This window comes from Sinocyclocheilus anshuiensis, unplaced genomic scaffold, assembly GCF_001515605.1.
Source record: "Sinocyclocheilus anshuiensis isolate Anshui unplaced genomic scaffold, SAMN03320099.WGS_v1.1 scaffold465, whole genome shotgun sequence".
Classification (NCBI taxonomy): domain Eukaryota; kingdom Metazoa; phylum Chordata; class Actinopteri; order Cypriniformes; family Cyprinidae; genus Sinocyclocheilus; species Sinocyclocheilus anshuiensis.
This window is the reverse complement of record NW_015539898.1, coordinates 511,276-523,406: the sequence shown is the minus strand read 5'-3', so window position 1 is coordinate 523,406 and position 12,131 is coordinate 511,276. Positions and strand designations below refer to the sequence as shown.

The 12,131-nt window shown below is 38.0% G+C and overlaps 1 protein-coding gene across 1 annotated transcript in view; it reads right to left on the bottom strand.

Moving 5' to 3' along the window:
- Nucleotides 1-12,131, bottom strand: part of LOC107685951 (thrombospondin type-1 domain-containing protein 7B-like) — a 58,908-nt gene that overhangs the window by 4,959 nt on the left and 41,818 nt on the right. The window contains exons 13-22 of the mRNA XM_016482713.1: nt 7,247-7,438; nt 6,846-7,154; nt 6,217-6,395; nt 4,442-4,447; nt 4,110-4,264; nt 3,436-3,589; nt 2,362-2,500; nt 2,141-2,256; nt 1,938-2,052; nt 1,185-1,330 (exon numbers count right to left, since the gene is read on the bottom strand). Of these exons, the coding sequence (XP_016338199.1) occupies nt 1,185-1,330; nt 1,938-2,052; nt 2,141-2,256; nt 2,362-2,500; nt 3,436-3,589; nt 4,110-4,264; nt 4,442-4,447; nt 6,217-6,395; nt 6,846-7,154; nt 7,247-7,438 (1,511 nt within the window). The remainder of the gene's footprint in view (nt 1-1,184; nt 1,331-1,937; nt 2,053-2,140; nt 2,257-2,361; nt 2,501-3,435; nt 3,590-4,109; nt 4,265-4,441; nt 4,448-6,216; nt 6,396-6,845; nt 7,155-7,246; nt 7,439-12,131) is intronic.

The window sequence follows — 12,131 nt, the reverse complement described above, 5'->3', positions numbered from 1 at the left end:
AAATATTATTAGTTTAAAATGACTATTTTATATTTGAATATATTTTAAAATGTAATTTATTCCTGCGATGCAAGCTGATTTTCAGCAGCCATTACTCCAGTCTTCAATGTCACATGAGCCTTCGGAAATCATTGCTGACTTGCTGCTCAAGAAACATTTCTTATTATTATCAATGTTGAAAAAGGTTGTGCTGTTTAATATTTTTGTGGAAACCATAATACATTTTTGTTAGGACTCTTTGATGAATAGAAAGTTAAAAAGGACATTTATTTGAAATGGAAATCTTTACTGTCAATTTTGATCAATTTAATATATCCTTGCTAAGTAAAAGTATTATCTGGTTACCTGTAAAATACAGAATTCAATACAAGGTCTTAATGTTTGTCTATAAAGCACTGCACGATCAGGTTCCTGAGTATATAAAAGACATTTCATCTGCGCTCCTCTCAGAATATGCTCCTAACCGTCCCACGGTCTCGGTTGAGGCGTAGTGGAGACCGCACTTTTTCTGTTGCAGCTCCTGCACTCTGGAATGTGTTACCACTATCTAGAAAATCCTCGTCAAGCATGGACATTTTTAAGAAGGACTTGAAGACCTACTTATTTTAGCAAGCCTTCGGCGTTTGATTAGGTCGGAGAATTGTGAGGGATTGGCTGCATGATTTTCTTGATGTTAGGTCTTGTTGTTATTTTATGTTTACATGAATTTTAGAATTATTTATTATTTATGGACAGCACTTTGGTCCATTTTAATGGTTTTGAAAGTGCTTTATAAATAATATTTGAGTTGAGTTGAGTATTAGTTTCTTAATTTCTCTCTATAACATACACTTTTAGTTGCAGAATGAAACAGTAGGTGACAAATACATCTGTGAATAGGGGTTTCTTCAATGCCATTGTTTACTTATATGTTGTGCCGCATCTACATTAAGATCTGCGATCGAGAAAGAGAACTCTATCAGAGCTGTTCATAACAGCCCAGCGAGGATGATTTTATCTCCTATGAGCCCAGAGGAAACCCTGACATGATGCGTTTGCTTTGACAGTTTAATGGAAAGCAGTAGCCTTCAGCTATGTGAATTTCTTCAGTCTTATCACTTGTGCATGTAAAGGACAGTGTCTCAGCAGCAGCGGCAGTTGTTTGCTTGAGTTTAACTCAATCAGGTGCACTGCATCAGCACTACCTCCACTCTGCATGGTCTCCAGTCCACCAGTCTCCAACTGTAGCATGGCCTGATGGGACAGGGGTGAGTTTGGGAAAGCTGAGATGGACAGGGACGACCTCCCTCTCCGGCAGGCTGCAAAACGACCCTGGATCGTGTCATCTGACCTGGAAAATTCACATACAACAAGACACAAACACATGGGATCAGAAGCTAAAGTCCAGGGAGAGCTCTGTTTGCATGCTGAAAGTTTAATAAGCGCCCTGGGAAGTGTTTACTCATGGGACCTGCAGAGCCTTGAATTGAGATAAATGAGACTGATAAAAGCTTTTAATTAAGCCTCTAACAACAGCCAAGTTCAAGGAAGCATGACTGAACTCTTAAGGGTGTAAACAGCCGTGTGCTATCTTTCCAAAGATACTAGATTCATTTTTACTGGCCAGTGTTGAAATAAAAAGCACCACTTATGTTTTCATCAAAAAAAGTTATATTATAATAAAAATATTAAACATTTATTAATATTAAATAACTAAATTTGTTGTTGTTATTATTATTCATTTTATTTGCCAGTATTGAAAAGGAAAAAAACCACTTATGCTTTCATCAAAAAACAAACAAACAAATAAAAAGATTATAAATAATATTAAATATTCATTTATTAATTTTAAATTTATTTATTTGTTTGTTTGCTTGCCAGTGTTGAGAAGGAAAGGACCACTTATGTTTTTATAATCAAACAATAAAACATATTATTATATCATTTGGAGATCATACTTTGGCTTCCACAGGTGTGTGAACATTCTGACCAGGTGGACCACTCTGTAATCAGGCAATTAACAGGGCAGCCCACCTCACAGGGGGCAGAGAGCTTTCCACGTGAAGGACCCAGCTAAAAAAAGAGAGAAGAAAACAATAAAATAACTGGATTCCTTTTAGAGCTTTGGTTGAGAGAATTCCAGTGAGAAAAGAACAGTTACCTCTTTGCACATGCTCGGTTCCACCAGCTTCCCGTCGCTGTGGACACAGTTCAGGAGTCTGGTCTTAATCCCATGGCCGCATACAGCATTTTCACTGAGCTGACAGCTACTCCAATCTTCACAACATACACATACACACTTCACTCCCTGCACTCCATAATGTGGACTGAACACATTTTACGATCTGTAAATTGTGAAAGTGTGAACGCTTGTAACAGCACCTGAATAAACGTAGGAGTATTTGAGACAGGTCATATTGATACAGGCTTGAGTCTGGTTTAGATCTGGGCAGGTATGATCTCCTTCTGGCCACCTCAAGACACTTCTACTCCTCCACCTCAAATCACCGTCATTACAATCCTAGAGGAATGCAGGCATGAATCAGACATGCAAATACACCAATACATAATTTCGCATATATATCCTAATGGGGACTTCCCATTCATTGTGTTTACAGTAATGCAATTACAACAAGTTTAACAGACAAGACATTCTGGAGGATTTAAAGGCAGAAATTTGTAGCTTATATTTTTGGTAAAGCACTCAATTGTGCTATTTGAGCTGTAAAGCGTCCTTTCAGGACTAGGCAAATTAACCTCTGTTTAAGTGTTACAGATGTAATTCTTTAGGTCATAAGGCTTTAAGATTGACTGATTAAAGTTCAATATAACTGCACAGGTTAGTAAGCTATTCTATCCTATTTGTGTCATGTCAACAAGCATAATGTTAAGTCACGCACCTTCCAAACAGGGTGTAATTTTTAGTTTATTCAGGTGCAATGCCTTGCACCCTAGACTTAAAAATGCATTACTCTAAACACTATTTTTGCTTGCTTTTACTAATGTAGGGATAGGCCACAATTATTTTTATTGGTAATCAACACAATGGCCCAAATTAAGTGCAAAACTTGCACAAGAAAAATTCCCTTAATATTAGCTGATTATAATTACTACAGAAAAATCAATGCACCTTTATTTTTAGATATGAATTAAGATTATTTAATCACTAATGAAGTAATTTCTTGTGGGACTCTCAACAGTCCATAATCCAAAAGGAAGAATATAGGTTTTGCTATTCTTCTGGGTCAAATTTAAAAAGTTCAGATTTATATGTATAATAAAACTTTTGTTACCTGTCGTGTATTTCAGTACTACTGTGAATCATTTAGTTAAATCCACTGCAATATATTTACTAAAGCAATAAACACTTTATTTTAATCATCCCATCATGACAAGCTCACATTTTATTATCCATTCATCAGCCCCTCCATCTATTCATCCATCAGTCATACTGACCATGGTACATTTGGTCCACTGGCTCCACTCTGATGTCACACAGTGGGCGGGGCACGGCAGTAGACAGGTCTCGACTCTGATTGGCTTTTCCTCCTGGTCACACAGTGAGTCATCCACAACCTCATCCTGATTTTCTCCTTCCTTTTTCAAGCAGCTTTAGGTCAGAGACAAACAAATTTTATCTTAGGCTAAAATTCAGATGTCTAGGGTGATTGTGGCACCTCTTAAGCAAAGAAAATGTTACAGAGTGAGAGCACAAATACAACCAGAAAACATTGTTGTTCAGTTATAACATTACCCATGGTTTCCCATCATCTCCCTGACCTCACTTTAGTCTGAAGGGCAGAGTTACGACCTCACTTATCTTTAAGAAGCAGAGTTATGACCCTATGAATCTGTTTGGCACTGTTGTGACCTCTCCTCGATTTTGAACGCTGGCTTATGAGACAATTTTGCTGTGGGACGCACACAGGATCTGTTTTATCATTGTACCAAAGAGGTAAAACACAATATACTGTGCTGCTGTTCTGTGGCAGAACGGGGACATTGTAAAAGACTTTCTCAGTATGAGACAACTTCTTTTTAATTCAACTTTTTTTTTTTGATGACTTCAGAGATAATTTGCTTATTCAGAGATAATTTGCTTATTTAAAGGCTCAATGGGATGAGCTCACTGGATTTTGCCGGTCCGAAAGCCCTCTCCGCAAACAGGCTGGGTTGATCCAGAATTCTTGAGATTGTTTGGTGGGTTTAGGACACACATGGACCAGGACTCCACTTCCCACACATACTGACTGCAGTCAGAGTAACAGGGCAGTACCTCAGACACCTGATCACAGACAAGATAGTTATGGCAGCATGCACACAATTGTGTGTTTTGTGTGTCTCTGTGTATACAAGTATGTAAAGAAAAAATATAGCATGCTAATGCTTATATAAGCAGACATATACACTTAAGGGCAAGATATTATAAACACAAATACACACAATTCTCTAGGGTACTCACCTGAGCCTTTGTAGATATTCATATCAGAAGAACATGACCAGCAGCAAAACCACAGAGGGGATTGGAAAAAAGTGGAAAGGAAAAGTAAAGCAAATGAATGAGGAAAGAAAGGAAACAAAATAAATGAAAAGAGAGGAAATGAAAATAATGGTAAAAGGGCAAGAAAAAAAATGAAAAGGAAAGAAATGAGAAATGAAATGGAACAGACACATAAAGAAAAGGATATGAAAGGCAGAGGAAATTAATGGGGAAAGAAAGAAGAAATGAAAGGGGTGGAAAGGTAGAGTAAAGCAATAGAGAAAGGGAGGGTAAAGCAATAAGTAACCAAAGAAAACAAAATGAAAGGAAAGGAAAGAAAATAAAAGAAAAGAAAAAGAAAGGAATTAACAGAATGGGAAAAAGAAAGGGAAACAGGAACCGAAAATTAAAGGAATGGAAAGGGAAAAGGAAAAGAAAATCAAAAAAGGGGAAATGGAATGGATGCAGAAAGAAATGTATATATTAAAGGAAGAGAAAATTAATGGGGAAAAGAAAAGAGGAAAGGAAAGGGAAAGGGAAAGGAAATGAAAGGGGAATGAAAAGGAGTGGAAAGGGAAAGTAAAGCAAAGGAAATGAAAAGAATAACAAAAAGAAAGGAAAAGAAGGAAAATTAAACAAATATGGAAATAGAAAGGAAACAGAATAGGAAAATGAAAAGAAGGAAAACAGGAAAGGAAATGGAACGAACACAGAAAGAAAAGGAATTGAAAGGAACAGAAAGAGGAAATTAATGGGGAAAGGAAAGAAAACAAATATGGAACAGGAAAAAGGGGAAGGAAAGGGAAATGAAAAAGGAAAGGGAAAGCAAAGCAAAGCAAAGCAAATTATTAAGGAAAGAAAGAAAAAAGGAAAGGAAAAGGAAGGAAATTAAAAGAATATTGAAATGGAAAGGAAAGGAACAGGGAAAGAGAAGTAAACAAAATGGAATGAACACAGAAAGAAAAGTAAAAGAAAAGGAGGAGGAAGAGGAAAGTAAAAGTAAAGGAAAGGAAGATGGAACAGGGAAAAAGACAAGGGGAAAAGGAAAGGAAGATGGAACAGTGAAAAGAGGGAAAACGAAAAGGGGGAAAGGAAAGGACAAATTTTCCATTAGTTTCTATTGGAACATGTTTGACCCCACCATAGATTCGTTATTTAGTGGTTCATTTATATGAGGGAAACTGAGCTAAAGGAAATGCTTGCCGACTCCAGTTCGGATCCATCAAACTTTAATGTTGCTTGACCTGCCCTGATGAAATATAAAATAAAAATAGTGAAATAAAAAGAAAAAGAAAAAGCAGGGGGGGTAAGAGGTTCAGTCCCTGGAGGTCTTGATCCTCTCCAGTCTTGTCTTAATAGAACAGCAAGTGGTGGAGAAACATTGTGGAAACAGCTGAAAGTGGGAAGCCTGGGGAAGACCCCCAAAGCCAGGCCAAATGAATAATAAATTATACAGTAGGTTTACACACACACTGCCTTGTCCTCTGTGACTCCCACACACAGATGAAGATACAGTATTTATGAATTTATGAACACATACAATTTAGGAATACAAGTGTGGGCATGTATAATTTCACAGCAGGTGATTTTTCCTTGAGGCTAATTTAAATATACTGAACAGCTCGATTATCAATAATAGCTAAAGGTCTCTGGATATTTTAAGTTCTCAGAACAACCCGTGTCTTATTTGGACTAATTAGTTTCTTTATTTCTAACAAGATCAATAAAGTAGAAGTTGACGGGAACATCATTCTCACCTGATTTTTGTAATCGAGTTTTGGGCAGGGCCGACCTCCATTGAAAGACTTCTCTCGTAGCCACTGAGAGCGAACTTTTACCCCCCCACCACACGAGGCGCTGCAGGCGGACCAATTCGACCACTCACTTAGCTTACAGTCCGTAGAACAGGGCACATGACACGAGTCCTCTTCATAACCTGTGACAGCATACATGGCACTTCTTTAGAGATACATGGAAGATACAATGTAAATTACAATAGTACAAAACAAAAGAAAACATAATATTGTATTTTTAATATTTATTTTTATTATATATATTTATATATGCAACATCTATGCAATTCATTCTTGTAAATAAAGAAGCAATTCAAATGTCATAGTATCTGAATATTTATGTCAGTTCAGCTTTTACTTTTTAAAGAATTTGCAAAGTTATCACAAATCTGTTATTTTGCTTTGTCATTGCAGGGCATGGAGTTTAGATTGATGAAAAAAATATAATAATTTAAAATAAAAGTGATTTAAATAATTTTAGCGTAAGGCTACAACAAAATGTGCAAAAAATAAAATGGTCTGAAAAACATATAAATAATAATTTCATTATAAATGATAATTTTATTTGATATTTTTGGAAGAGTGCGTCACACCAGGGCTTCTACAGAGAGCTGGCTCCACCAATCGTCCCAGGTGATCCAGACAGGCAAGAGCTCTGTAGCGTTTCCCATGCCCACACTCGCTGTACTTCCTCTGAGCTCGCCAGTCCTGGACTGCCTTTTGGCCTTGGTGGGAAACTCCTTGGATGAAAGGATGGCCAGCAATGTTCTTTGTTGGTGAGAGCAAACAAGGAGACCAGGGACCCTGAGCCTGGGTGTGAAATTCAGAACAAGGACAGGCTTCTTTCTCCAGGAGAGGAAACGTCTCTTCCTGTTGGCATCGCCAGCGCTTCTTACTGCGGCCTGAGAGTTTGGATGGAAGGGGAACTTGGATGGTGTGTGTGTTTCCAGAAAACATTTTGATAATCAGAATAGTTTATGGTTGAACATGTTACCTATCAGAGATCGGGTACGAGTGCGCCAACTTCCACAGCCTTGACACTGGGTGAATCTGCTCCAGGAGGTGAAGCTACATTCATCTCTGCATGGCACACGACATTCCCTCACCGGGACGGGCATCAGCCCAGCCCACCTCAAACAGTTTGTCACATCTGCTGGAGAATCATCCGCACCAACACACGTCACCTCTGAAAACATGACAGAGAAAGAAAAGATATCAGTTATACCCAGGGGCGCATTAATGCACGGGCTTCAACGGGCTGAAGCCCAGGGGCCTACACAGGGAAGAGGGCCCCACTGGCTGCAAGGAAATTATATTATTTTGAATAATTATTTGAATATATGGGAATTTGCTGCAGTGACAACAGCATTTTGTAAACAAACTCACACACTCATTTTCAGCGATGCCCTGGTTGTAGTTTATAGTGAGTGGTTCAGTTTAAGTTTCCCCCACACAGTTTGTATAGTTGGTATGTTCCATGTATTCCACCGATATACTAGCGGAATACACAATGCGCTAGTAAAGCCCAGCACGAGAGTGTCTGTATGTTAACATGCAGATCAACAAGAAACACAACACTGCTGTGTGAAAGGAGCTGGACCGGACAGCTTTCTGTGACATTATACAGTGCGAGGCAGGATCGGGAATCGTAATAAAACAGTTATACCCAGGGGCGCATTAATGCACGGGCTTCAACGGGCTGAAGCCCAGGGGCCTACACAGGGAAGAGGGCCCCACTGGCTGCAAGGAAATTATATTATTTTGAATAATTATTTGAATATATGGGAATTTGCTGCAGTGACAACAGCATTTTGTAAACAAACTCACACACTCATTTTCAGCGATGCCCTGGTTGTCGTTTATAGTGATTGGTTCAGTTTAAGTTTCCCCCACACAGTTTGTATAGTTGGTATGTTCCATGTATTCCACCGATATACTAGCGGAATACACAATGCGCTAGTAAAGCCCAGCACGAGAGTGTCTGTATGTTAACATGCAGATCAACAAGAAACACAACACTGCTGTGTGAAAGGAGCTGGACCGGACAGCTTTCTGTGACATTATACAGTGCGAGTTCAGTGACTTGCGTGGATGTAATCTGTGTGTCAGCTGAAGGTTTTAGATTCAGTCACTGTGTTCCAACATGCTGCTTCAGAGTCTCGATCTCAAATCTGGGGATGGAAGAATAGGAATCATCCTATTGTTTAAATGTGATCATTAAGCTTTGAACGGCTATGATTGAACTAATTAAGCACGAGCACGGCACGTTTATGAACACTTTGGAATACAGACATAACGTTGGTCTCTTTTTAAAGAAGAATGATTAAAGCAGATTATTGCAAAAGTGGAATTTTTTCAAAAAATGTAAGTATAAAAAAGTTATGGTAGTTTAAATTTAATGCACTATATTAATTTTATTTTATTTTATATATAACAAATATTTTACATAACAGGTTTTACTCTAAAATTGGTATAAAATTAAAGCCTTATGTCTAAATAAGTTATGTTCCAAATTTGAAGTTGATATGAAAAAAATTGAGGTTTCTGTGAGATTTTATGTAGGCGTAATACCACAAACAGCCACCGGGTGCCAACCAAACTCCAGTGAATTTTTAAAATGCATTTTTCTGTCACAAATGTCTAGATTTCTCTGACAATATTACTTCTATCTCAAAATAACCACCGAATATGGAATCCTGAGACTCAGACCTTTCCAATTATATGTTTTTTTGTCAAGATTATAAAAAGGTTTGATTCTAAAAGACCGTAATGCATTTTGCAATATGACACTTGACACCGCCCACTAAGGGGGAGCAGACCGCCAAAAGATTTTAAAGTACCATTTCCATGGTAACGCAATGTCCGATTTCAAAATGGTTTTCACAGGGTGAATCTTGGGCTTCTAAGCTTTCAAATGATATATGATTTATGATGTTTACTAAAAGATTTCATAGAGAAAAAGGACAACAAAAAAAGAGTGCCAAGCGTCCCACAGGTGGGACGGGCGCCCCTGGTTATACAGTTCAAAGTATGATACAGTTTTTGGACACTTTCAAACTTTGTCAGCTGTGAAATGTTGATCTTATGTGAAAAAATTCTGTCAAAAATCACCTGTATGACTTTTTTCTTCTTTGAAAAATGCCTTGGGTGTTTTTTATCCATACAATAAAAGTCAATGCAGTTCAATGAAAGTCAATGTGGTTCATTGTGGTATTGATAAAAACAGTTTAAAATCTAATTTTTGTGTTCCGCAGAGAAAAGAACAATGTTTGGAATGAAATGAGGGTGAGTAGATGATGACGGATTTATCTTTTTTGGGTGAAATATCTCTTAAAGGTCCCATATTGTCAAAACTGAAATTTCCTGGCTTTTTTCATGATAACTGAGGCCTAGGTGCTATGTAACTACCATATAAGTTTCAAAACAGTCAATCCACAGTCAAATGCAGACAGCCTGCATAAAGTAGCTGTGATTTTTCATGAACCATTGTGACTTCCTTAAAAAGGTGACGTCAGAACTACACAGTCACCGCCTTCAGTCACCGTGCATCACTCAGAAAACAACAGGCCAATCAGAAGAGAGGCTCATGAATATTAATTAGACAGGCCAAACTCGACCTGTTCTTTGCAGAGCTCCTGAGAGAGGAACTGTAAAAATATGTTGAGATGGTTTTTGGTACTTATACCGCAAATATATATTCTTAAGGACATCAAGACTTAAAATAAAACTCCAGAAAGGTGTAAAATATGTGACCTTTAAAGGTGTACAAACACATTCTGAGGCCTGCTGTAACACACTGAGTCTCATTCATTTTCATTGAGCAGAACAAATTAGTGTTAAAATGTTCGTAAAACCTTTCTTATGTAAATTGTTCCACTGAACACTGGGTAACACTGGGTTCCACTGAACAATTTAAGTAAGAATGGTTTAAAAAATAATTTACATAGATAATCATACTGCTTGTGTTTCCTAATTGAAGCCCACTGTGCAGGAATCATTTATTTGCTGAGAAACACTCTTCTCACTTTCCAAAACTGACAGGCAGAATTTGGTCCCGTCCGCTGCATACAGCATTCTGAAAGGATCCCTATTGTGTCTTGATAGGCCAGCACCTTTAAATTTACATGAAGTACCAGCAGGATATTTTAAAAAGGGCCCGGGGACGGAGATGTCAGATGTCATACCATGCTGTGTGTCCTCTCTGACATCTTGACAACTTTCTATAAAACTAGAGAGTATGGGGAAAATTGCAAGAAAAAAAAAAACCTGCAGGCAGCCAAGAAGTCCCTCTGAATTTCTAAGATGAGTAATCGTCCTACAGTAACCCCGGTTTTGCAGTACTTTCCTAATAAAACTTTAAATCATACAGAGATCCTAATCTGTCACTTACCTCTTGTCTCTAGGCCAATACCACACGCCTCTGCGGGCCCACCCACAGCCTTCCTCACCGAATCAGGTACCAGAATGCACTGATGCCAGCGGTGGGTCTGCCATCTGCCATGAAACACCAGTGCACAGAAAACATGTTGCAGCGTCTGGCTTATATCCAATTATATTTTCTGAACATTTTGTATTTTGTTGGCACATCTAGTAGGGATACGCATTAGCACATTTTAATGGAGTAACACCACATGTTGTACACGGTTTGATTACATTTGGGTAATTTTCTGTTTTATAGTATGATTTTAAAAATGCTCTAAACATTTTAAAGGGTACTTTATAAAAGCTTTATGTTTATTAATTTTTATATTTTTTTTCCTAATTTCCCAGAAAGCTGAATTCTAGTTTCTCCTACCTAAAGATATAAAAATAAGAAAAATTATATTTGTTTTTTGCATTTTTCACAACAAAGAATCACTAATAAGCTACTGATGATTATATTATGTTGATATTAAGTTTATTATAATTTACTTGAGAAATGAGAGATTTTTACATCATGATCTAGATGTAGCTTTGCATTAATCAGTTTGATTTATGTCACACTGAAGACTGGAATAATGACTGTTGAGAAATTCAGCGTTGCCATTACAGGAATAAATTACATTTTAAAACTGTAAAAATAAATTGTAATAATATTTTACAATATTACAGTTTTACTGTATTTTGATCAAATAAATGCAGCCTTGGTGAGCATAACAGACGCCATTTATCGCTCATTTAACCATTTCTCTCTTTACCTGTAAACTGGGCACAGAGGGGGTGGATCACATTCTCTCTCCTCATAAAGAGTATCTGGGCACTCTTGACCTCCATTAGCAGATCTCTGGATGATGATCCTGTGACGAGACTGGGTTGGTGCAGTAGCATTCACTAGAAAAGCAAAGAAGTTCACAGTATTGGGAGAAAAAACATGAAGTTAAAATTTTGAGCTTGTCAAGCTTTTCCTGGTAAGGACATGCTGTTAGGGTTAGGGGTCTACATGCTTACCCGATAAACAGGAAGTGGGACAGGTGCTCCATTCGCTAAAAGGTGTGATGACGCAGTCAATTTTACAAGGTAAAGGACAAGACCGGATGGAGTCAGGACAAGAGGATTCAGGACACCTAAAGTTGATATTAGTATGAGATTTTCTGTATGGGTGTTCTATACAGAATTTAGGATGAAAGATTATGCTTCTTTACCGTTTTGGCAGCACATGTCCATTCCCAGCTCCCCTGCATGTGACTTGGTGCATCTGTACCCCTGTACCGCAGGTGGCATTGTTCTCTATCTGTGGAGGTGCGCTGTTACCTTCACTCTCGTCTGTGATGATGTTTGGCATACAGGGATCCCAAGGTGAAGTATCCCAGTAGTACACTGTGCATGGTTGTGTGCCACAGGGTCTCCACTGCACCAGCTCAGGGGCCGGAGGACATGGCTTTCCATCTACAAAAAAAAAA